At 41.5% G+C, this 27,362-nt stretch overlaps 1 protein-coding gene across 1 annotated transcript in view; it reads right to left on the bottom strand.

The window, feature by feature from the left end:
* Positions 1-301: 301 nt before the first annotated feature.
* Positions 302-27,362, bottom strand: part of fsd1 (fibronectin type III and SPRY domain containing 1) — a 50,063-nt gene continuing 23,002 nt past the window's right edge. Inside the window, exons 6-13 of the mRNA XM_063032236.1 lie at positions 26,518-26,639; positions 23,837-24,046; positions 15,152-15,250; positions 14,481-14,640; positions 13,683-13,765; positions 7,602-7,853; positions 4,323-4,411; positions 302-2,600 (exon numbers count right to left, since the gene is read on the bottom strand). Of these exons, the coding sequence (XP_062888306.1) occupies positions 2,490-2,600; positions 4,323-4,411; positions 7,602-7,853; positions 13,683-13,765; positions 14,481-14,640; positions 15,152-15,250; positions 23,837-24,046; positions 26,518-26,639 (1,126 nt within the window). The 3' untranslated portion in view covers positions 302-2,489. The remainder of the gene's footprint in view (positions 2,601-4,322; positions 4,412-7,601; positions 7,854-13,682; positions 13,766-14,480; positions 14,641-15,151; positions 15,251-23,836; positions 24,047-26,517; positions 26,640-27,362) is intronic.

Raw genomic sequence — 27,362 nt, 5'->3', positions numbered from 1 at the left:
TTACTTCACCTCTCCCCCCCAGTTTCACCCCTCACCTTCTACTTTTCTCCCCTCCCCCCCACCACCTTCTTACTCTGACTTTACTTTCTTTCCAGTCCTGAAGTGTCTTGACCCTCAACATTCACTGTTTACTCTTTTCCATAAATGCTACCTGGCCTGCTGAGTTCCTCCAGCTTTTTGTGTGTTGCCATGTACAGAAACTTATTTGTCTAAAAAAATGTGCTGATTCAGCCAGGAATAATCCTTCATAAGTTAGAAAAAAAGCCAACAAGCCTTTATTCATGCAATGCACATTATGTATTTAATTGCCGATGGATCAAAGCAGACTCTTGTCCCCAATGCCCAGGTCAAACCAGCAAGTGCACCAAGAACCTTATCCAGGAGTCAAGGCTGGTTACCATTGTGAATAAGCATTTATTATGTGCTACATCTCAAAGAAACATAAGTCACAAAAAAAAACCCTGCTGCAATTATTTTTAATAGGAAACATTTAACATGTGAAATGCCAACTTTTTATATACATTCTATTAATCAGACATTCAAAGCCATGTATTACGTGAAGCAAAATCCAAAATGGAGTTTTTACAAGTAAAAATAATACTGATGACCAGACTCTATGTCTGGTTTCCATTTCTCTCAAGAAGATTTAACCACTTAAGTTTAATCCTGTAAATTACTTGCACCGTCATCAAAATCCTCAGAGCGAGGTTTTTCATCTCTCAATTGCCCTCTGTTTATGCATTTACTGCCATTAGCTAGAGGGGCCATGAATTGCCTATTGCCATCTGTTTCACATTCAAAGCAAATTTGCCTCTGTGCACGTGTTAACCCAGCTAAAGCATCAATGGGAAAACACACGTCAATACGAGCATAGATCTGACAAAGAGTTCAGGCCCAGCACAATCTGATTTCTATTCATAATCACACAGCACAAGTGCATCACTAACATCTGATCCAACAAAAGAGGTAGTAAAATGCAGAGGGCACATGATAGGTATTGAGACAGCCACTAAGAATATTTCTCTAACTGGGGCTCAGCTTGGCCATCTGCAGAGATCTGGTACCCAGAAGCATATGCCAAGAGTTCAAATCACTACAGCATTCAACAAGTGACTATATATATATATATCTATAAAAGTTAAAACCTAATTAGATTGTTACATTGCCAGAATAGATCTCCATATTCAGAGACCATCTTTTGTTCATAAACGAAAAGATGACAAGCCCAAAAGACCTTGATGCTAATTGTGCATGTTTAACAGCTGTCATGGGGGCAGAATGCATTTCCTCAGGTAAAGTTTCCTGGTCTGTGATGTGTAGTGTATGATCCACAATCCGGGAAGTATCCCTTACTCCATTCATATATTAAGTTTTAACCTCGAACCAACTATTTTACAGAATGCAATACATTTTGCTTCAGTTGTGAAAAGCAGCCAGCAGCAACTGAGCTTAAAGGTTCCAAGGATGAAGCAGTCATTATCTTGCACTGAAGAGGACAGGAAGGAGCAGAGTAATTCTCAGTAGGCCTCATTACTGCTCATCTTGACTGAGAATAATGACCATTAATGGCCAAGTCTGTAAGTTATTTTAACTAAACTACTGACTGTGAAGCTTTCATTTTATACAATCAATACAATCCACTGTTTGGTTCTGCGTATTAGCAATAGCCAGAAGGACATTCAAAGGTAAACTATCTTGCTTTCCCAGCTATTAAGCAACAATATAGGAATAGCAAAGCAACAAGGAGATAAAATTATCTAAAATTTCCTTAGTGAGCAAAACAGAAAAGATTTATTACTCATCTTAGGCAGCTACTCAACTGTTACATATAACTTAATGTAGGTAAGGTAACATTTAGCTGGGAGAAGCAGAAAATGCCTTTGATTTATTCCTTTAAGGTGCTTTACTGTGACACTCATTACTTCTCATTGACAAAATAATTTAACCCTTTTTCCAGTTGGCCATTCTCAGTACCTTGACTTTAAAATGAACAAAAGGCACCATTACAGAACTTGCTTAAATAATTTTATTTTGGGTGCCAGCTGTGAAGATCTCTTCCCCTCCTTTGAGTACAGAGAAATTTAGGTCAATTGACAATTTGTTTATACAAGATGCTTCCTATGGTCAGAAGATATTAATATGTTGTTACCTTTGAGAAGAAGATTTATAATGCAACTCTAATACTCTGCGCAATGATTATTGTTACAAGCACCTCCAGTTTGTCATGTTTTAAAAAACATTTCAAAATTTAGATCTTGCATCAATTTCCCAGTAATAATCCTCATTAGAAATGGAAGACCAATCATAACTTTCCATTCCTACAAAGAATGCCAGACTTAATAACTCCAAATATAAAAAGGCCAACTTCCCACATAGGTTTACAGAATCCAAATCCAGTCTTTATTTTCTACCAAGGCAAGTTTCACCATACACCCAGCCTTTGATTCGCACAGGTATGGTGGAGTTAAATAGAAGCTTGGTAACGATTTCTAGGTTAAGCTAGCATTGGAGCTACTGGTACCACTGTTGCGTTTCTGCAGCGATTTGACAGCACTTGGTACCTGAAGTCCAGTTTGCACAATAAAGCTACCACACCAGACCTGAGGAGAGAAGAAAAATATATGGGCACAGTTAGTACAAAAATGCAATAATTTGCTGAGCATGCACATTAACGTATATATGTTTCTGTGTGCGTAAGACAGCGTAAGAAATACTTTATTGATCCCAAAGAAAATGACAGTGTCACAGTAGCATTACAAGTGTATAGATATACAAGCATTAGAAGAGAAGTAAAAAAAAATAACTTACCTCAAACAGTCTAACAGGAGGGGGCCATCACTTCCCCAGCTACAGGTTGTCTCATTACAGAGCCTAATGGCCAAGGGTAATGACCTACTCTTTGGAGCAGCGCCGTTGTCTTAGTCTATTATTAAAAATGCTCCTGTTTAGCCAAGGTGGCATGCAGAGGGTGAGAAACATTGTCCAGAATTGCCAGCATTTTTCGTAGGGTCCTTTGTTCTACCACAGCCTCTAATGTGCTCAGTTTGACTCCTATAACAGAGCCAGACTTTCTAATCAGTTTATTGAGCCTCTTGGCATCACCTGTGTTGATGCCACTGCCTCAGCACACCACTGGATAGAAGATTGCACTGGCAACAGAATGGTAGAATATGTGAAGGAGAGGCCTGCATACTCCAAAGGATCTCAGCCTCCTCAGGAAGTAGAGGCGAATCTGGCCCTTCTCGTACACAGCCTCTGTGTTGGTGCTCCACTCATGTCTGTCATCCAGGTGCACCCCCAGGTACTTGTAGGAGGTCCTCCCCACATTCATCTCCTCACTATCAACTGTAACAGGGAGCAGCGCAGGCTTAGTCCTCCTAAAGTCCATCACCATCTCCTTTGTCTTACTGATGTTGAGCTGCAGATGATTCAGCTTGCACCATTTGACAAAGTCCTCCACCAGGGCCCTGCATTCATCCTCCCGTCCTCCCTTTATACACCCAGCTATGCTGAGTCATCAGTGAATTTCTGCAGATGACATGACTCTACAGGATGGGATAGGCAGTAGATAGATAACATCAAGTTACCAAGCAAGAAAGACATACAAAAATAGAGAAACACAAAGAGTGAGGGAGATACAGCAAGACAACTGACTCTTTAGCCCACTGGGTGTGCACTAACCATCAAAAACCTATTTACACTAATCCCATTCTCCCTAATTCTATCAGCTCTTCCTAGATTCTGACACTCACCAGGGGCAATTTGCAGTGGCCAATAACCTTCTGACTCTCACAGCTTTGGGATGTTGGAGGAAACCCCCATTGCCGTGGGAGAATATTCAAGCCCCACACAGACAGCACCGGAGGTCACGAGTGAATCTGGGTCTCTGCTACTGAGAAGTCGCAGCTCCAATACCAGCACCAGTGCTTGAAATAATTTGTCAGGGTAATCTGAGTACATCGGAAATAGAAAACAGTTCAGAGAATTTCAGGCCAAAACTTGGAAGTACTCCATTTGTACTGATTCACATTTAATGCATCCAAACTGGTGCACTCCTTTTCTTTCAAAACATTGCTCTAACAGTCACTAGGTTAAAGTGGACCAATTTTCTGCTGTGCTGTTGCAGGGACCTCAGTTACAGGAAGGTTTGTCTCTTGATTTTAATTTGGGTCATGTCTTCAGATCAACTACATCAACTCCCATACAGCAACAGGTTAGGTACAAAATACACAAATTAGTGTGCTTGCTTGAGCAAATATTGAGGAGGAATTAGAGAAACATTTGTTATAGGAAAACATTGAAAGACAGTAAAGCACACATACCATGAAGGCAGGGAGGACAGGCTGTGTGAACTTTGTCCTGAATGAATGAATCAACTGCTTACTTTTGGCATTGTAGAATGACAGATGACCTGAAACAATAGGAATGAAAAGGGTTACAGATTGTCCAAGGAGCATTTAAAACATCAACCTTATACCTCATTTCAAATTACTGATATTACTCTTCCAAAAACCTGACACCAGATCCACAATTTTCTCTTCACTGCTTGAGGCTTTATCTTTTCTCTCCTCTACTGACACATCTTCTTTCTCGTACTTTCTCAACACAAGGAAAAGGATACCAAATTCAGTCTCATATTTTTTACCACTTTCATCCTTGGGATCAGTCAACATTGAGAAGAGGCAAAGAATACAGCAATTAACAAACTTCTAAAATACTCATTGAAGTTGATACACTTGCTAGCATTAGTACTAAACCCACTATGTGATTTTACTCCCTCCAGTTAAAATTAAACAAAATGCAACAAGGGTTTATGCAAGTTACCCATCTGTTAAGTGGGCAAGCAAAGCACCTTCCAGTTAAGAACACATCAAGAGCAGGAAAGGGTCATCAGGCACCTTAATTCTGTCCTGCCATTTAATATGATCTATGCTGGTCGTTACTCCTCTTCTGTGCCAGTTATATGGACATTATATATAGAAATGAGCTCTAGAAGAGGGAAATGTGTGCAGAACTCCAGATGTAGAAAGGGAAAAGGCATACTTCACTGAGTGTTTACTGGATTTGACCATGTTGTATCTGATTTGGACAATATTGGCAATTGGAAACTGTTCCAATATTTAGCATTTAGATTTCTCATTAAGAGGGGTACAAGATCATGTTTCATTGGCTAGAAAGCAAAATAGGCCACTTCATATCCAGATAAGTGGGAAATAGAGGGTTTTATGCTGCAAATAAATGTGGCAGTCCACAAAGCCCCAAATATGAACATATGGCAGGAGTAATTGAATACCTGCCAGATTTCAAGCCTTATTTAAGCCTGGCTCACTTTCAGAACTTGACAACAATGGTGTACTTTTATTTTGGTGTGATTACACTTCTATTCTGCAACAATTCAATAAGCAGCACATACCATATACTCAAATAGAAACTACAGCACTGCTAGTTCCAGCTGTACGTCTAACTATGGAGAAAGAGAATAGGCAAGAAGAGCCAGATCATTTGAAGTTGGACAAGCGGGAAATGTCATCCGCTTTAATCCTGCCAGGTGTTTCACCAAAGTAAACTGCTACAACAACACACACAATTAAGGATTAAATGACATAAAGTGCAGTGAGTCTCATTTTTGAGGACTCCTGTGGCAAAGTCTAATTTAGTAGAACTAAGCTTTGTACAAAACAAAAAGGAAATATTTGAGATTCAGGAGTAGAAAGCTGAGGAAATGGTGCGTGATATGGAATATACTAGAGCGATTCCTGGTCTCTAATCTAGAGAAAGATTAGTCTTAGCATATCTGGAGTGCATTTTATTCATGGGTCAAATCATTTCTTAACTCCTTATTAACTCAGTTCAATAACATACAGTACACTTGGCCATCCCTGCAGTTACTAAAACATTAAGTTTGAATACTCGTTGTTGACTAAAGTATAATTGACTCAAAACACAGCTGTGACACTCAATGCAAATAGAAATCTCTAAAAACAGATCATTGACATAGATTTAGATCAGCTTAGCTTTGTTGGTGACACAAGTCAAGATCTCTTTCTAGGATTATAGTAGATACTAAGGGAATGTTGCACTGCCATTCTATTAAGTAATATTAAGGATTTGGGATGTACAAAGAACTTCATGTTATAAAAACTTGATCAAGTAATGGTCTGAATCTTGTTGCCTACAAGGACATTAGAAGTAGCAATGAGCAATTCTTTTAGAAGGGATATTGGATATGCACAAGGGAAATGAACTTGGTAAATGCCAAGTACCAGGAGTAGACCGATTGAACTGAGCTATAAGATGGCCTAATTCTACTCTTATGGTCATGATCCTGGGGAGTTAGAATTCACAAGAGGAACACCTCATCTTTTGCCTGGGTAGCTTACAATCCAAAAGGTATGAATATTGAATTTACCAATTTCAGATCTCTCTCACCTTTGGTGTTCCCTACCCAAACCGATATCTAACCCCTTACTTTTGTCCCTTTTCCCACCCCACCCTCATTTCCATCAGTATATCCTCATCTGTGGCCTGTACCCTGCTTCCCCACCCCCAAATCTGGATCTGATTCCATATGTCTTTTACTTCTTCCCAATGGTTCCCATTATCACCTTCCTTGCTCATCAGATTCCAACAGTGACAACCTATATGTACCTGTCTCTACCTTCACACTTCTCCCACCCAGCACAATCAGCCTTTTCCTGTCTGTCTCCCAATTTCACCCCCCTCACCTGACAATCTATCATCCTCCTCCTCCTCCCTTTCCACCTCAGTCCACCAAATCACTTCTGACCTGTGTTCCCATTCACACTCTCCCCTTCATACTGGCCATCTTGTTTCTCCACACTTGGCCCTGATGGAGTTTTGAATTGCTAGGTCAAAAGCTCCTCCCCCGCCCCCCCTCATGGGACACAAATCAGTGTCCACATTAAAGCACAAAATGACAGTTACAAAACAGGATTAATTCTACATCACCACCAGTGGATGACAGAATGGCATAGAGGCATTTATGAAGTTAGACAAGGGCAAGGGCAAGAGCTAGAAAGGAAGAGTAAGAGTTAGGGGTGACGAAGTAAGTTGCTTAAAGAATGCAATTCCTTTAAAAACTTCAGAATGATTGGTGGATATTAATAAGAAATTATTCAGCAGTTAAACATGAACCCTTTGCATTTTAGTTTATAGCATTTTGCAAAAAGTAAATACCTTAACACTACATTAATATTTGCTGATTCATGCAACTATTCTGAAAAACCATAGTAGGTGTAAGATTTATAATATATACTATCAAAATATATATTATATATTTATAATATATACTATCTTAGTTTTCAAAGGAGGCCTTCCTATCCCAACAAGGTACAGTTGCAATTTCTAGCTCTGTTAACGATGGTCAAAGTTCTTCTCTAGCAGATACTTAACAACCAGCTAGTAATATTTAACTTAGATTGAGTAGTCACTCAGAGTAAATAAAATATTGGAACATACTTTATTTAACCGGGCTGATATACAAATTCCTTATCTGTCAAAGTAATGGGCAAGATAGAAATGTTTGCTTTGCTTTAACATAACTATGCAGTAACGTACAGGAGATTGAGGATGCCTATTACCTTCACTATAGTTACAATAAACTCCAATTCTGTCGGGTACTGAGATATCCAGGACTTTGGCCTTGTTGTTGTGCTTGGCAGTGAAGCTGACTTGCAACCAGTTATTGAGATGAAGGCACCAGGAAGCATTCGTCTTTCCCAATTGATCAAATTTGCCCAAAGTCCTGTAGGCTACACCTACAAAAAAAGCCTTGCTGTCCCTTTCAAAGACCACCTCCCAGTAATGCTGTCCACCATCGATCAGAGTATCCCCTGTGAGAAACAAGGAGGAGAATAATGACTAAATGATCCTTATTGACCCATTTAAAAAAAAAATCAGCTGCCACATCTCATATCAACTGAAGTTTTAATGGTATACATTCTCTGAACAAGTATAACACAGTTTGCCATTACAAATCACATCAGCAAAAGGATTACTTCCATAAAGTTCCAATTACAATCTCAAATGCTGAACATCATGTTTAACTTCATATTCCACTTCACTCCACATTATAGCCACTTGCTATTGAAATAAAAGTGAATAATTTGATTTAAGACAGCATTACAACATAGACGACCACAAGATGCCCAAATCCTGGTAGTTCCAAGCACAATAACGTGGGACACTTGCCCTGGAGACGTCAAACACAGATCCACTGTTGGGCATGGTTGGGGATGGTGGAGATGGTGGGGAAGATGGGGAAAGAAACTGATTCCATTCTGAAAGCCTTTTAATCTCAGTGAGGGTTATAGGTCGACAGATTTTTAAGGTTTGTAAAACATCATTGTGGTTTAATTCAAATGTGTTACTTTATTAGTTTTTTTTTTAGGCATTTTCATTGTATTTTGAGCTACTACAGACTGGTGCTGTACCTCAAAAAAATCTGTACTATAGAAATTCCCCCCTGGTTATCTTTCTCTTTGTGGGAAAATTGTCTTTTTAAATATACACCCTGGGGGCCATGCAAGGGTTCAAGAACAGTCTGTAAAGCAAGTTTCCACAAGTTGGAAACACTTGTCTGAGATTGCAAAAGTTGCACTAGTAGGTTAATTAGTTACAGATCTTGGATCTTAGTTAGAATTTAGTTATTTACAGATCTGTACTACAAATTCAAAATACATGATCCCGCAGTTGGAGTTGTTGGAGCACAAAAAGCCAAACTCCAAAAGGTTCAAATTGCAAAACATTTAAATAGTGAAGAAAGGAACATAATTAAATAATTAACTTATCCACAGTTTTCCCAACCAGAAAAGCAATGATTTTGCCACATTTCAAAGTTTTCTGGGCTATGAAGCTAAAATCTTTCTCAGCACCCTGCTGGAAATCTCACCATTATTTAGGGCAAAGAGTTTAGCTCCAGCTTTCTTTGAGCCAGTAAGATAGGCCATCTGCACCCAAGCAGGGATATGGGGAGATGAGAATGGCCCTTTGGGGTTGAGGGAGTGGTGGTGAAATAAGACCAGTTAGATCTGTTCCAAAGGTCAAATGGAAGTGAGTTGTAACTGGTCACCTCTCCAAGCAGCATTTCTTCACTGCACTTCCCAGTTACTACATTATTCAAGTTGTATCAATGGTAGTAGTGTCGTTAGCAGTTTTTCCCTTCAGAATTTCATCACTTCTCTGCTGGTTGGTGGTTCCAAAGCTGATAACATGATGAAGGAGACCAACTTTGGTCAAGATCCTGTCTGATGACAGTCTTCTTACAGACCGTCAGCTTGCCTTGACAGCTTTATTATTAATAATTATAATTAAGGCATCCGTTAGTCTTGCGAGACCATGGATCTGAACCTGGAAAGTCTTCACTCTCCAGGGCGCAGGCCTGAGCAAGGTTGTATGGAAGACCAGCAGTTGCCCATGCTGCAAGTCTCCCCTCTCCACGACACCAATGTTGTCCAAGAGAAGGGCATTAGTACCCATACAGCTTGGCACCAGTGTCGTCGCAGAGCAATGTGTGATTAAGTGCCTTGCTCAAGGACACAACACGTTCCCTTGGCTGGGGCTCGAACTCACGACCTTGAGGTCACTAGTCCAATGCCTTAACCACTTGGCCACGTGCCCAAGTGACAGCTTTAAGAGTGCACTTTAAAAAGAAAATTTTACATGGAATGCATTCAAAACTTGGATTGTTTAAATATCTGCCAAGGCTATGATGATGTGCAGTTGCAAGAAAAAGTTTGTGAACCCTCTGCAATTACCTAGTTTTCTGCATTAATAACTCATTAAATGTGGTCTGATCTTCATCTAGATCACAATAATACAGATAAAATTTGCTTAAACTACTAACACAATTGTAATTTTCATGTCTTTATCGAACACATTGTTTAATCTTACACAGTCCAGGCTGGAAAAAGTATGTGAACCCTTGTATTTAGTAACTGGTTGAAACTCCTTTAGCAGCAATAACCTCCACCAAACGTTTCCTGTAGCTGATCAGACTTGCACAATGGTGAGGAGGAATCTTAGACCATTCCTCGACACAAAATCGTTTCAGTTCATCAATATTTCCAGGATACTTTGCATGAACAGCCCTCTTCAGGTCATGGTGAATTGATTATGGGGAGCAAGGACATGGCAGACCAATTGAATAATTACTTTGGTTCTGTCTTCACGAAGGAGGACATAAATAATCTTCCGGAAATAGTAGGGGACAGAGGGTCCAGTGAGATGGAGGAACTGAGCGAAATACATGTTAGTAGGGAAGTGGTGTTAGGTAAATTGAAGGGATTGAAGGCAGATAAATCCCCAGGGCCAGATGGTCTGCATCCCAGAGTGCTTAAGGAAGTAGCCCAAGAAATAGTGGATGCATTAGTGATAATTTTTCAAAACTCGTTAGATTCTGGACTAGTTCCTGAGGATTGGAGGGTGGCTAATGTAACCCCACTTTTTAAAAAAGGAGGGAGAGAGAAACCGGGGAATTATAGACTGGTTAGCCTAAAGTCAGTGGTGGGGAAACTGCTGGAGTCAGTTATCAAAGATGTGATAACAGCACATTTGGAAAGCGGTGAAATCATCGGACAAAGTCAGCATGGATTTGTGAAAGGAAAATCATGTCTGATGAATCTCATAGAATTTTTTGAGGATGTAACTAGTAGAGTGGATAGGGGAAAACCAGTGGATGTGGTACATTTGGATTTTCAAAAGGCTTTTGACAAGGTCCCACACAGGAGATTAGTATGCAAACTTAAAGCACATGGTATAGGGGGTAAGGTATTGATGTGGATAGAGAATTGGTTAGCAGACAGGAAGCAAAGAGTGGGAATAAACGGGACCTTTTCAGAATGGCAGGCAGTGACTAGTGGGGTACCGCAAGGCTCAGTGCTGGGATCCCAGTTGTTTACAATATATATTAATGACTTGGATGAGGGAATTAAATGCAGCATCTCCAAGTTTGCGGATGACACGAAGCTGGGCGGCAGTGTTAGCTGTGAGGAGGATGCTAAGAGGATGCAGGGTGACTTGGATAGGTTGGGTGAGTGGGCAAATTCATGCCAGATGCAATTTAATGTGGATAAATGTGAAGTTATCCACTTTGGTGGCAAAAATAGGAAAACAGATTATTATCTGAATGGTGGCCGATTAGGAAAAGGGGAGGTGCAACGAGACCTGGGTGTCATTATACACCAGTCATTGAAAGTGGGCATGCAGGTACAGCAGGTGGTGAAAAAGGCAAATGGTATGCTGGCATTTATAGCGAGAGGATTCAAGTACAGGAGCAGGGAGGTACTACTGCAGTTGTACAAGGCCTTGGTGAGACCACACCTGGAGTATTGTGTGCAGTTTTGGTCCCCTAATCTGAGGAAAGACATCCTTGCCATAGAGGGAGTACAAAGAAGGTTCACCAGATTGATTCCTGGGATGGCAGGACTTTCATATGAAGAAAGACTGGATGAACTAAGCTTGTACTCGTTGGAATTTAGAAGACTGAAGGGGGGATCTGATTGAAACGTATAAAATCCTAAAGGGATTGGACAGGCTAGATGCAGGAAGATTGTTCCCGATGTTGGGGAAATCCAGAACAAGGGGTCACAGTTTGAGGATAAGTGGGAAGCCTTTTAGGACTGAGATTAGGAAAAACTTCTTCACACAGAGAGTGGTGAATCTCTGGAATTCTCTGCCACAGGAAACAGTTGACGCCAGTTCATTGGCTATATTTAAGAGGGAGTTAGATATGGCCCTTGTGGCTACGGGGATCAGGGGGTATGGAGGGAAGGCTGGTGCAGGGTTCTGAGTTGGATGATCAGCCATGATCATAATAAATGGCGGTGCAGGCTCGAAGGGCCGAATGGCCTACTCCTGCACCTATTTTCTATGTTTCTATGCCACAGCATCTCAATTGGGTTAAGGTCTGGACTCTGACGTGGTCAATCCAAAACATGAATTTTCTTTTCAAACCATTCTGTTAATTTATTCTTGTGTCTCAGATCATTGTCTTGTAGCATCATGCAACTTCTATTAAGCTTCAGGTGACGGACCACTGCCGAAAGTCCTCCTGCAAGATGTTGTGATACAATTTTGAATTCAATGTTCCTGCAACAATTACAAGTTGTCCAGGCCCTGAGGCAGCAAAGCAGCCCCGAACCATGATGCTCCTTCCACCATGCTTCACAGCTGGGACCAGGTTTTGGTGATGGTGTGTAGTGCCCTTTTCCCTCCAAACACAGTGGTGTGTATTTCTGCCAAAAAGTTCAAGTTATGTCTTATCTGTCCACAGAACATTGTCCCAGAAACATTGTGGAACATCCAGGTGGTCTTTTGCAAAGTTGAGATGTGCAGCAATGTTTTCTTTTGGAGAGCAGTGGTCTCCTCCTTCCATGAACACCATTCTTCTTCAGTGTTTTTCTTATAGTGGACACTTGAACAGAGACCTTTGCAAGTTCGAGAGATTTCTGTATGTTTTTTGTGTTATCCTTCGGTTCTTTTTCACCTCCTCCAGCATTGCACGTTGTGGTTTTGGTGTGATCTTTGCAGAACGCTCACTCCTAGAAACAGTAGCAACAGTACTGAGTTTCCTTCATTGCAGACAATTTCTCTTACTGTGGACTGACTCATGCTCACGTCTTTAGAAATGCTTTTGTAGCCTTTTCCAGCACCATGCATCTCTACAATTCTTCTTCCAAGGTCCTCGGAAAGTTGTTGTGATTGAGGAATGGTGCCCATAAACAGATCTTTCTTGAGAAGGGCAGGCTCTGTCAGTAGACTAACTTTGTGTGTCTTCTTTGTAGGGCAGCATACCTCTACAACCCACATCTCCAAATCTCCTCTCATTGATTGAAACACCAGACTCCAAATAGCTTTTGTAGAAGGCATTACTCCAGAGGTTCAAATACTTTTTTGAACTTAGACATGATCGTTTTAAATGGTGTACTCAGTATTGACAAGAGGAAGTACAATTGTTTGTGTGTTATTAGTAGAGGCAGATTGCATTTGTCTATTATTGTGACTTAGATGAAAATTGGGCCACGTTTTATGAGTAATTAATGCAGAAAACCAGGTAATTGCAAAGGATTCACAAACTTTTTCTTGCAACTGTATAGGAATTGTAATATCCTGAGAGTACTTGGTACAAATAAATAACTAGCAGGAAAAACAATGGTATACTGCAGAATTCAGTCCGCAAGTTGACGCCTTGTAAATGGCTCCATAGTTTAAATATGGAGCTACATGAAACTCATTCCAGTGGAATAGCTTTAAATAAAATATTGCATCAAATGTTAATACACATTTTCCTTTCAAGTGCAGTAGCATGCAGAGAAAGATTTGTGGATTGCATTGATCAGACACGTACGGCCAAAACCCTTCTCAGATGTTCCATAGATCAATGCAATTTCTCCAAATGCAAACTGGAAGCAGGTTTCTTTCAATTATGTATTTTTCTCTTAGGACCAATTTATTTAAAGGAATCTAATTCACATGGAGAAAATCCGAAGTTTGATTTCTATTTCTACAGTACATTTAGTTCTCATTATATTTACTAGGTTTTCTCACTGGGTTTTTGAAGCAGTCCTCATACTTAAAAGAACGGACAAGAAAAGGCTGGTTTTCACTTAAACAATAGAGCCATCTAGTCCTACAAAATATCGTGTAATATTTCAGGTACCGACCTAAGACGGTGTACGATTCTGCGGTGAATCGATCCCTGCTGCTCCTTCCAGATGGCAATCTCTTTGGTGACTGAATGATGCTTCTTAATAAAAAATAAAGAACAACATTATAGCTGGAATAAACCAGCTTTTGTTAGCTAATAACTGCAGCAGAGATAAGGGTGAGAGAAGTGGAAAAACTTCTAAAGGAGGGCCAAAATATATTGAATTTGATACAATTTTGGTATGTGACAAAACATAGAAAACCAAGTTTGCCACCACTTCGCAGGCCAATTATTTCTAGTAATTTACACAAGTCTTAAGTGAGGAGGACCTACTGTAAATAAGGGCTTTTGAAACTTAAGGAATGTCATGCAGCAGCTCCACATTTCCACGTCAGCGCAACTTGGAAAGTTTTACGGGAAATAAAAAAAACTTCCTGCATTCAAGAATTCTCACCCTCTTCAAGTATAATATCCAGTCACCTATAATTTAAGTTATTCCAATTGATGAAACAAAGCCTTTTGCAAATTAAAGAACTATTTTGATAGCAGTGCGAGAATGTTGGTCCATTAAAAAAATACTAGATTAAAGGAATAGGCACAAATAACCTCCTTCCTTCTCAGCCACAGTACTGTGCAAAAGGCTTTTATATTATAAAATACAAGACATTTGTACAGTATTGTGCATCACAATATCCAAATTTGCTTTTGCCATAGTGCATCATAATTCATTTTACTACTTGGTTTTTCCACTGTTTGAATATTATAAGTGGACTCCCCAGCAATAGTTATATTTGCCTTTGATGGAGATTTGTACCTCGCAGGGGAATGGGCAGGTGAGGCTGTCCTACTTCGATTTTCCTTTCCTCGAACTTTGATATCTTGTACCTTTCCCCCTGATGCATCCCATTCCACTTTGTGATCTTCCACTTTCAAGTTCTGATGAGCAGTGGCAGCATCCAAATTAAAATTAAATGCTGTGCAGAAAGATAAAAAAAGGCTTTAATTCTCAGAAGCAATTAGTGCCAAAATCATCCCACAATTCAAAACCTGTATCTGCAAACTCAGGACATCTCAGCAGGACATCTTATCATACATATTCTAGGCTGGCATTTTGAATTAAATAATTTTCTCTCCCTCCATATCTGCATTCTCTACAATATCTTCTTTTTCCCTAGTGTGGTTCCATCTTCCCTTTTTTGTGTGCACAGTTCAGCCTCACTGTATGATTAAATTCTATAACATACTTAAAAAAAAATGTCTGTTCTGCAACAGAGAATAGATAAGCAAAGCAGCAAACACTTGAGGAGTTTAAGCAATCCGAATTTTGGCATGTTCCTTCAGGAGTAATGCTCCATTGAACTAATTCAGCTTTGATAAAGTTGGAAGCAATGCCTCTCTAACATGAGTGTAAGACAAGGATAGCAACTCCTTAACAAACATTAAAACCCATTTATTAGTGCAAGTAATTATGAATAGTGTACAAACCACTGGTCTCCAGTGTGACTGGCTCTGAGAACTCTCCAGCAACAGCTTTGTTACAGGCTTTCACCCGGAAATTGATGAATTTTGTGTCAAATTTCAAACCTGGAAGAGAAAACATAGAAAAACACTTGACATATTCCACTATTTAAAATCTGTATCTGAAAACCCTTTAGGATATTGTACAGATTTATCTCCTTGTCTGGCATTTTGAATTGAAATAGTTTTCCACAACTGTATTCTCCACAGCTACACACAGTAGTTATGTGGGTTATGTGCAATTTTTATTAGCAAGGAAGCCAAGCATGGTGAATAACCCAATAAATAAAAGTAATTTCTTGTTCACACACCTTTCAGGCCACATGTCCATGCACCCATCATACCCATCTATATTAATCCTAATGTCTCATTAGGGTTCCATGCCTTGGTGGTTTGACTATTATCTAAACGTTTCTTGATGTGTTGTGAGACTATTTCTTCAGAGAGTATGGGGAGAAAACTCCCTCTCAGATCTGCTCCAAACTCATTGCTCACATTAAACCTTTTGAATTGACTTTATTTCTTACATCCTTCACATTCCTGAGGAGTAAAAATCTTTATGTTACGTCTCTGTCTAAATGTGCAATCATAGTAATTTATAATAAATAGAACAGTGAGTGTAACATAGAATACACTCAAATCAGTGCGAGTTAATCAGTCTGATGGCCTGGTGGAAGAAGCTGTCCTGGCTTTTATGCTGTGGTACAGTTTCTCAGATGGTAACAGCTGGAACAGATTGTGGTTAGAGTGACTCAGATCCCCAATGATTCTACGGGCCCTTTTCACACCCGTCTTTGTAAATATCCTGAGTAGTGGGAAGTTCACAACTACAGATGCACTGGGCTGTCCGCACCACTCTCTGCAGAGTCCTTTGATGAAGGGAGGACCTTTGCCCTCGTCTTATACTGTCCTACTGTGGGAAAATTATTTTTTTTTTACCATCTACCCTATCACCTTAATAATTTTATATACCTCCACCTGGTCACACCTCAACCTTCTCTGCTCTGGGAGGACAAACAGTTTCTGCTTATAACTGAAATACTGCAATACAGCGAATACCCTGGTAAATCTCCTTGGCATGCTTCCTTGCAGTTACATCCCTTCTATAGTGGGGCAACAAGGTGTGACCTAATCAGTATTCTACAAGTTGTCACATGATGCCCCACTCTAATGTTTTAAATTGGCGGATCTTAGGAGGGTTAATGGTGCCTAACAGCGACTCCTCTGCTTGCATCGACGGAAACAGCCCTATTTCCATCTTTAATATCTCTATTTTTCTCTTTCAGAGTCTTTGGAAGACCCTGACCTGGAGTAACAAGCTGACTACAGTTCTTTGCGGGAATGGGACCTGCTCTCGGGGTTCCACGATCGGCCGATGTTGCTCAGCATGCCAAAGGCTCGGCTGAAGAGGCCGGCTCAGATTCGGAAGCCTAGGATCTTGGGGCTCTGGAGACGGGCAGATCGAGGGTCAGTGTCACGACAGGAGACCTATGTGCTATTGGGGGAGTCGGGTTATCTACGACCGTGTGCCTGGAGACCCGGGACCTTTGTGACCTTCAGACACAGAGCTTGAAAAAACCGACGTAATGGACTTTTAACATCATAAACCAGTGAGTTGTTTGTTATGTCTCCTCGCTCGCTGGGAAAAAGGAGACACCTCTTTCTCCCTTATTAGGGAGACAGAGAACCTGTGGCATGTTGAATACTGGGTGAACAAGTAGTCTTTGGAGTACTGCAAGTCTGCGGCTTTGCTGTTGCTTTGCTCACGCCTGACTGCTCGGTGGGTGGTGCTGGTGCTTTTTTTTGCCGGTGGGGGGAGGGGGGGATTATTGCTTCACTTTAGGATCAGTGATTCATGAGGTAAGCCCAGGGGCATCAGGATCTGTGAGGAGGTTAATTCCTTTCACACATCCACATACGCACTGGGTAAAACTTCAGATCACCAGCCACTGTCTATCACACCATCAGGGGTCAAAGGTGATTTGCGATCCAAATTGTTGATTTGACACTCTTCCCCCCCACCCTAAAATCAGATGTGATTGTAGGCAGCACAGAGTGGAAATAGGAAGGACAAAGAGGCTTCTCAAGGTTGGATTCTGTACAAGTGTTTGCGTAACTATATTTAATCACTACATAACTACAGACCCTGGTTAATGCTGAGGATGTGTTCCTCAGAGTTGCAGCACTATGCAAATCAGTGCTACGCGGGGTCATCATAACATTATGTAAAATGGACGTGTTCCTGATTTAAAAGAAATCAAACATGAAATATGCTGTATTAATTTATAATTCTGTGTCCATAGGACACTCAAAGCTGCTGCGCAGGTTGATTGTGTGGTTAAGGTGGCTTATGGAGCATTGGCCTTCATCAACCATGGAATTGAGTTTAGGAGCAGCGAGGTAATGTTGCAGCTATATAGGACCCTGGTCAGCTCTGGTCACCTCACTACAGGAAGGATGTGGAAACTATAGAAAGGGTGCAGAGGAGATTTACAAGGATGTTGCCTGGATTGGGGAGCATGCCTTATGAGAATAGGTTGAGTGAACTCGGCCTTTTCTCCTTGGCATGACGGAGGATGAGATATGAAGTGATAGAGGTGTATAAGGGAAACACTTAAGCAATGTGGTCTTAGCTGAGGCCGACCTACAGATAGAGATGGAGGAAGAACGTGAAGTGTTTTTCACCACAAACACTCATAACAGGCTTTACCACCAATAAGCAGCTTAATTTTGGTGGGGCATCTTCACCTGCATTCTGGCAGAAAACTATGGACCAGCTGCAAGGCTGTCCAGGCACGCAGTGTTACCTGGATGACATCATTGCGACCAGTGAAGATGACAAGGAACATCTCCAAAATCTCACAGCAGTATTAAAAAGATTAGAAGATTATGGGCTCAGAGCACAATGCAACAAGATTTTTTTTTTTAAAGCCAGGCATCACTTACCGTGGTCACACCATCAACGCACAACGATTACACAAGAATATTCAAGTAGTGGAGGATGTCGCAAGACCAAAGGTCATGTCACAGTTGCAGTCCATTTCAGGATTTGTCAATTCTATAGCAGTTTCTTGCCAAACTTAGCTACTGTGCTCCACCCCTTGAACTCAGCACAACAGATCTGGAAGAAGTGGCAATGGGGAAAACTGCATGAGGTGACTATCAAAAGGAAGTGGTGAACTCTGACACTGTACTCACACATTATGATGCACATCATCCAGTGAAGCTTGCCTGTGATGTCTCACCTAATGGTAAAGCTGCAGTCATGTCACACGCTATGAGTCATGGAAGTGAACGCCCCTAGCCCTCAACGCTGCAGAGAAAAACTCTGCACGGTCTGACAGTGAGGCCTTGAGTCTGGTTAGGGTGTAAAACATTTTAACCAGCATCTGTATGGGAGAGTGCTCATCCTGGTTACTGATCATCAACTAGTGTCCATTTTTAATCCACAGAAGCCTGTCCCACTAACTGCAGCATGATTCCAGAAATGGGCTCTATTTCTTGGAAGACATAAGTACAAGACTGAATTCAAGAGGGCGGCTGAGCATGGAAATGCCGATAGATTGTCTCATTTACCCTCGGAAAAGGCAATAGCTGCAAAATTTATAAAAGAGGACACTCCTTGACATATTCTCCCTAATGCAAAATGAAAGTGTCCCTATTACAGCAGAGATGATCCAAAGGGAAACAAATACGAGGGTTGATTGATAAGTTCGTGGCCTAAGCTAGAAGGAGACAATTTTAGAAAACCTAACGTTTATTTTTCAGCATAGTCCCCTCCTACATGTACACAATTAGTCCAGCGGTTGTGGAGCATACGGATCCCTTCTTTGTAGAAGTGGTCCACAGCAGGGATGATTGAGAAGTTCGTGGCCTAAGGTAGAAGGAGATCAGTTATTAACTTCAAACTTTCTGCATTATCACTCACAGAGTTGAACTGCACGTGCATGTAACGAGAGCATCTTGGACATCCAGGTGGTCCACAGCAGGGGTGATTGATAAGTTCGTGGCCTAAGGTAAAGGAGATGAGATATACAGCTCTTGTTACATGCACATGCAGTTCAACTCTGTGTGAAAATGCAGAAAGTTTGAAGTTAATAACTCATCTCTTTCTACCTTAGGCCACAAACTTATCAATCACCCCTGCTGTGGACCACTTTCTGGAGGTCCAAGACGCCGACTTCTACAAAGAAGGGATCCGTATGCTCCATGACCACTGGACTAAGTGTGTAAATGTAGGAAAAATAAATGCGCTAGGTTTTCTAAAATTGACTCCTTCTACCCTAATCAATCACCCCTCGTACCGCGCACTGTCTCAGGTCTACATAGTCACCCAAAAGAGCTGGAACATGCAGCAGACACTCCAGATCCCCCATTTTAACCAGCACTGAGATGAACTTGCCCTTGACGGAGGTTGCCTTGTGTCGGGATTGAGAGATGTAACATCCAAGCTGAGAGCTAAAGTAACACACACAAAATGCTGAAGGAACTCAGCAGGTTAGGCAGCATCTATGAAAATGAATAAACAGTCAACGTTTTGGGCAAAGGCCCTTTATCAGGACTGGAAAGAATGCGGGAAAACGTCAGGATAAAAAGATGTGTGGAGGGGAAGTAGGAGAACTAGAAGGGGATCAGTGAAACCAGCTAGTTAGGAAAAGTAAAGGGTTGGAGAGGAAGGAATCTGGTCGGAGAGGTGAGTGGACCATAGGAGAAAGAGAAGCAGGAGGGGACCTGGGGGCAGTGACAGGCAGGTAAGAAGAAGTAAGAGGCCGGAATGGAGAATAAAAGAGAGGCTCATGGACCTCCAGCTTCCTCTTCCTGTTTATGTCAACTAATGGAGTGGTGTCCCAGCAACAACCTGGCACTCAACGTCAGTAAGACAAAAGAGCTGATTGTGGACTTCAGGAAGGGTAAGACAAAGGAATACACACCAATCCTCGTAGAGGGATCAGAAGTGGAGAGAGTGAGCAGCTTCAAGTTCCTGGGTGTCAAGATCTCCGAGGACCTAACTTGGTCCCAACATATTAATGCAGTTATAAAGGAAGCAAGATAGTGACTGCAAAAACAACAGGAATTCTGCAGATGCTGGAAATTCAAGCAACACACATAAAAGTTGCTGGTGAACGCAGCAGGCCAGGCAGCACCTCTTCCTAGAGATGCTGCCTGGCCTGCTGCGTTCACCAGCAACTTTTAAGATAGTGACTACATTAGGAATTTGAAGAGATTTGGCATGTCAACAAATACACTCAAAAACTTCTATAGATGTACTGTGGAGAGCATTCTGACAGGCTGCATCACTCTCTGTTATGGGGATGGGGGGGTGGGGGGCTACTGCACGGGACCGAAAGAAGCTGCAGAGGGTTGCAAATTTAGTTGGCTCCATCTTGAGTACTAGCCTACAAAGTACCAAGGACATATTCAAGGAGTGGTGTCTCAGAAAGGCAGTGTCCATTATTAAGGTCTTTTCTCACTGTTACCATCAGGTAGGAGGTACAGAAGCCTGAAGGCACACACTCATTGATTCAGGAACAGCTTCTTCCCCTCTGCCATCAGATTCCTAAATGGACATTGAACCCATGGGCACTACCTCACTTTTTAAATATATATTATTTCTGTTTTTTTGCACGATTTTTAGTCTATTCAATATACATTTACTGTAATTGATTGATTTTTCTTCTATATTATGTACTGAATTGAACTGCTGCTGCTAAGTTAACAAAGTTCATGATTCATGCTGGTGATAATAAACCTGATTCTGAAATTTTATATCTCCTTCCTATATGTTGACGCATCACCAACTTTGATCTGGCCAACAGTGGTGTCATCAGTAAACTTAAATATGGCATTGGAGTTGTACTGAGACACACAGTCATAAGTATAAAGTGAGTAGGACAGGGGGCCAAGCACACAGCCTTGCGGTGCACCCATGTCGATGGTGATTGGGCAGATGTCGTTGCCAATGTGAACTGACTGAGGTCTGCACGTGAGGAAACCCAGGATCCAATGCACAAGATGGTACTGAGGCCTAGTTCTTTGAGCTTATTGATTAGTTGCGAGCGGATGATCGTGTTGAAGTATAAAGCCATTTTCAAGTCAATGTTATATTTGTATGATCACATCAAAATGCCTTGTTTCTAATGTGTGGTCCTAACGTTTATAAATTTACGAGTAATTAGCACATACACATTATGGCTCAAAGAATCTGGGTCAGGTGACACAATGGGATGAGAGTTTTATTTCAATCACAAGAACACTATTTGATCAATAGAGAGCCTTTGAGCCTCAAATGCTTTGAGAGGCTGGTCAAGGACTACATCAAGGACTAGCATGCTACCACCCAAACTGGACCCCCTACAATTCGCCTACCAACACAAATGATCAACAGACGACGCAATAGCCGCTGCCCTACATACCGTCCTTACACATGTGGAGAAGGAGGATGCTTACGTGAGAATGCTGTTCTTGGACTACAGTTCAGCATTCAACACCATCATTTCATCCAGGCTCGGCAGGAAGATCAGAGACCTCGGCCTTGACCCTACCTGTGCAGCTGGATCCTGGACTTCCTGTCAGATCGCTGGGAAGTGGTAACAGCGGGCTCCCTCACCTCCACTCCTCTGACTCTCAACACAGGAGCCCCTCAGGGTTGTGTACTAAGTCCCCTCATTTACTCCCTGTATGCCCTTGACTGTGTTGCCACCCACAGCTCTAATCTGCTGATTAAGTTTGCAGACGACACTACATTGATTGGCCTAATCTCAAACAATAACGAGGTGGCCTACAGGGAAGAAGTCACCTCTCTGACACAGTGGTGTCAAGAAAACAGCCTCTCTCTCTATGTCACAAAAACAAAGGAGATGATTGTGGGTTACAGGAGGAATGGAGATGGGTTAACTCCTATTGACATCAATAGATCTGGGGTTAAGAGGGTAAACAGCCTTTGACCGCAGAGTTATTGCAAAACTTCCTGCAGTACCCCACCATCTCCAAGAGCCTTCTGAGGGCCCTCTTGTCTGTCGGGGTTGGGAGGTCAGCGATAGCCTGCACTGTAGCTTGCATCGCTGCCAGCTGCCCCTGTAAGTTCCTTGGCATCCATATCACCGAGGATCTCATGTGGTCGGTACACACCAGCTGTGTGGCGAAAAAGGCACAACATCGTCTCTTTCACCTCAAGATGGTTGAGGAAGTTTGGTATGGGTCCCCAGATCCTAACAACTTTCTACAGGGACACAATTGAGAGCATCCTGACTGCCTGCATTGCTGCCAGGTATGGGAACTGTACCTCGCTTAATCGCAGGACTCTGCAGAGAGTGGTGCGGACAGCCCCGTGCTTCTGCAGTTGTGAACTTCCCATGATTCAGGACAGTTACAAAGACAGGTGTGAAAAAAGGGCCTAAAGGATCATTGGGGACCCGAGTCACCCCAACCATGGTCTATTCCAGCTGCCACCATCTGGGAAATGGTACCGCAGGAGAAAAGCCAGGACCAACAGGCTCCGGGACAGCTTCTTCCACCAATCAGACTGATCAACTCACACTGATTTGAAAGTATTTCTATGTCACATTGTCTGTTCTATTTATTATAGATTACTATGATTGCACATTTAGATGGAGACATAACATAAAGATTTTTACTCAAGTATGTGAAGGATGTAAGAAATAGTCCATTCGATAGATTTTTACTTTTTAAATATTTAGCTAAATTGGTAAGCAAGGCTATTTTATTTGAAGCATAGCACTGCAATGCACAGCAATGCTTGCCCTGACCTACATCAATAGCAGCTAGATTTCATTACGAGTTTGTGGAGATTTGGTGTGCACCAAAGACTAACCAATTGCTGCAGATTTACCGTGGAGAGCATTCTGACTGGTTTCATCACTGCCTACTACAGAGGCTCCATTGCACAGGATCAGAAAAAGCTGTACAGGGTTGTAGACTCAACCATTGCTATCAAGGGCACTAACCAACCCACCATTGAGGACATCAAAAGGCAATACCTTAAGGCAGCATGATTCATAAAGGACCCTTACCAAACAGGAGCTGCTTTCTTCTCAATACTCCCATCAAGCAGGAGGTACAGAAGCCTGAAAATGCACATTCAATGACTTCAGAACAGCTTCTTCCCCCCTTCCATCAGATTTCTGAATGGCCTTTGAATCCATGAACATTACCTCACTATTCTGCTTCACAGGGGAACTCCACAGGCTATGCAGCATCCATGGAAAAAGTACAGTCCATGTATCGGGCCAAGACCTTTCATCTGGCTCTCTTGTTTTGAACTATTTATTTTTCATACATTCTAACTGTAATTTTTATGTATTGCATTATACTGCTGTTACAAAGCAGCAAACTTCACAATATACATCAGTGATAATAATCTTTCAGATCTCAATTTCTTACTTTGTTCTTGAATTCTTAATCCGGGTTAAGTTGACAAATGGCTAATTTAAAAGGCTCGATTAACCAAGTCATAATATGAAAGTTATAAAAAAGTTAGAGGGCTTTTTCATCTTCACCAAGAAAGATTTCACCCGAACTTCAGTCCGTGTATAGTCTCCATTCAGAACTTGAGCTCACAATCTAGAATGAAAATTCAATGATGTACACAGGAGAGGTTACACTATCAAAGTGATGTCTTTTCATTGCACTTACCTGACAAAGTGAATTCCATCTCCTTAATGCCTTCCCTCACCATCCAGGGGTGCTCTTCCTTCAGTCGTGGGGCCCCTTCATAGTTGGTCTTGCGATATTCCAATACGTAATGATCGATTTTTGTGTCCTCCTCAGGCATTCGCCAGACCACAGTCACACAGTTGTCTGCTACCAGACACTCCGCCGTATCAATTTCTGGAATACTTGGCACTGGTAATAAAAATGGCAAAATGGAAGGTAAACCAAATTTTAGCTTCATTGAGAGATTTTGGAGAATAAAGACACAACTAGAAGCTTGAAATACATTTTCCCCACCATTCCTCTGAATGCACTGACATTATCAATAAAAGAATTCTTGATCAGCACTGCACTTCACTGTTAAGTCATAGACTTTGGCTCGTTAATCCTAGCAAGCACCTAGTTACACTAAGCCCATTTAATTCTCCCATTTATTACCATCACTGCCCCTCTTCCCATGCACTAATTTCACTGCTCACCTGCACATTATGAGCGTCATTAACCTACCAGTCCACCTATCTTTAGGATGTAGGTGCAAAGTGGTTCACTTAATGGAAACCCACACAATCACAGCAAGATTGTTCAAACTCCATGCAAACAGCTTGCTAGGGCTGAGGCAGTGAGTCATTAGCCCATCCTAACTCACATAGGACCATCACCTCCACAACTCCCTCACGAACGGACGTGCAGATGTAGTGGAGTTCACTGGGCGGCGATGGATGGCATGAACCTCCAAGCTCCAACTATATGGAGGGCAACTGAAGTCGACTTTTGATGTGGTTGCAGGGGTCAACAATTCTACCTGGAATCAACTTGGTTTCGACTCCGCACTGGGCACGTTTACAACTAAACTCTCCCAAGACATTTGAGTACATTAACTAGTCAACTCTATGGTGATAACTCATTTACAATTCAGTTTATGATTTTTTTCCCACAACTCAATCAGTATGCAGACCGAAGTTTACAAGTCAATCCAAATTGTGTGGGTAACAACTGCCTGACTGAAAATCAAAATAAGTCAAAATATTCAAGTGGTCAAGCAGCATATGTAGGGAGAGATGAATGGGATTAGTGTTAATGAGAATCTTTCACTGGTAGTAGCTAGCTCTGATATAGTCTGGAAAGCTGGTGAGGTAAATAATTGAATTCAATGGTTCAGTGCTGAGGGCTGCAATGTGTTCTTCTGAGGTCATTTTGGGTTTCACTGAAACAGTGTGGGATAGCAAGAGAGGTGTGTGAATGGGATGGGAAATTTAAGTTCAGGTTACCCTTAGTGAAGGACCAAGGCATTCCATGGAGTGCTTCTTTAACCTTCCTTGATTTGAGCTGGGAATGTCACATACCAAACTATCAATTCAAATGAATTATTGCTTCATCTGGAAGGCATATTTAGATCTATCCGTGGTGGGAATGGAAGAGGTTAAAAAAAGGCAACTTTTGCATTCTCTCAGTTACATGGGAAGATGCTACAGCAAGTGGAGGCAGTATTGTGGAGGGGGTCAGGGAATCATGGAGGGAACAGCCGCTTTGAAAGTGGAAAGGCAAAGGGAAAGGATGTATGACAAGGGCTTCATACTGGAGGTGGCAGAAATTGTGGACATGATCCAACAAACATCTCCTATCTTGTTACACATCTCATTTCTTAGGAGGCTATCATTTGGCCCATCAAGTCTATGCCAGCTCTTAGGGCAGTCACATCATTCTCACTTGCCCACGTTATTTCACTGCAACATTGTCTCACTGCCACCAATTCCACCCCAATTTTTCTGCCAGTAACTTACACTGGGGGTAATTTACAACAGCCGATTAACTTATCAACCACCCTGTTTTTGGGGTGTGGGAGGAAATCAATGCACCGGGGAGAAGGAAATCGTGCAGGCACAAGGACGACTGCTACCCAATACGTTGCTTATGTGGGTAGAGACCCAGAAGTTATTATTGCTCTCAGTATGACAAGAGGGTGCAAGAAATGGAACAGATGCAGTTAAGAGCCCTGTAGATGAACCCACGGTTAAGGATCCAGTTCCTTGCTCATCAATCATGTGCAAATCTGGTAAGAGAGATGTTTTGTTGTCCAAGGCCCAACTACTGTGTCATTTCTAATGTCGCTCAATAGAATGCAGTGTCAGCTTGGGTTGGGATCATTGTCGAATATTCTGACCTCACTTTGAACAGGGATAGGAAACAAACCCTTCAGCCCAACTGGTCCATGCCAACCGAGGTTTCCATCCATCCTAGTCCCATTTGTAGCATATGGCTCGGACCCTTCTAAACATCCCGTCATGTACCTGCCCAAGACCCTTTCAATGTCATTAATAATGTAGCTGCCTCACTTCCTTCCTCTGGCAACTCATTCTATATACTGACCACTGTCTGCATGAAAAAAGTTACACCTCAAGTTCCTATTAAATCTCTTCCACCCCTTCCCCCATCTTAAACTTGCTTACAACAAAAACAAATCAGAAATAAATATGATTCAAGCAAATTGTTCAGACTATCAGCTTCATCATTTCATAGCAACCTACAAGCGTCACCTCCAAGCAGAGTATTTGTATTAGTTTGCTTTTGTTATCTGGAGGACATAATAGATTGTGCAGTTTACTTAGAGAAGATCAAGGGAGATAAAGACAGAAATAAAGAAGGCACTTGTTTCTCACTCTCACCTGGCAAGAACTTCAGTGAACGAAGGATTTTTTGTTCTTGGGAGAAGTCGACCATTAGATGACTCATGTTGTCACTGGCTTTGGCCTTTAAGGACAGCCTGAAAGCTGGTGCCATAGTAACACTAGGGAACAAGTCCAAGAACTAACATTACACACAACATATTCAGCATTCCCGTCTATAGACAAGTCAACAATCAATTTGCTGACGAAACTATTTTGAAAAGTATTGTTTCTAGTTCAATGTTATCTGTTAGCTCTGTGTCAAGCCACAGACCTTCAAAGACAGTTCACAGTGAGGTGACAGAGTAAGGTATGAGAATAGACCACTTGGTATGTTATGTACCTGGCTTCCATAGCCCATATTCAATACATCATGGACTCTCTCCCATTCAAATCATTATGGAAAACTCTGCAAATACTGTTGCAACTTCACCATGTCCTTTTACCCCTCACGAATACTTGCAACACTGGGTGTTGAGTATTATTTGGTTGACTGAATTTACATATTATTAACATTGTCAGACATCTATGAACATCTGTTAATGACAGAGGACCAAAGAAAAACAGTTGCAAATCTAAACATGGTTAATTTGAATTGCTACAGCAATTTCTGAAATTGCCTCATTTGGGATAATGCACAGATATGGAATATGGAAAGTTTACTGCAAGTATAAATACTGATAAAAATGGAAAGTAAAACTGATCAAAAAATAGTTAGCATTTAGTGATTCCCTGTTATTTGGAATTCTACAATGTTCCTATAATTTGGTAGAAGACAGGTTTCAAAGTAGACCAAGCAACCTCCTGGAAATTGTGAAGGGTATAAAGGCTGGAAACAGGAGAAA

This window comes from Mobula hypostoma, chromosome 24 (genome assembly GCF_963921235.1).
Source record: "Mobula hypostoma chromosome 24, sMobHyp1.1, whole genome shotgun sequence".
In the NCBI taxonomy this organism is placed as follows: domain Eukaryota; kingdom Metazoa; phylum Chordata; class Chondrichthyes; order Myliobatiformes; family Myliobatidae; genus Mobula; species Mobula hypostoma.
This window is presented reverse-complemented; position numbering and strand designations above follow the sequence as displayed.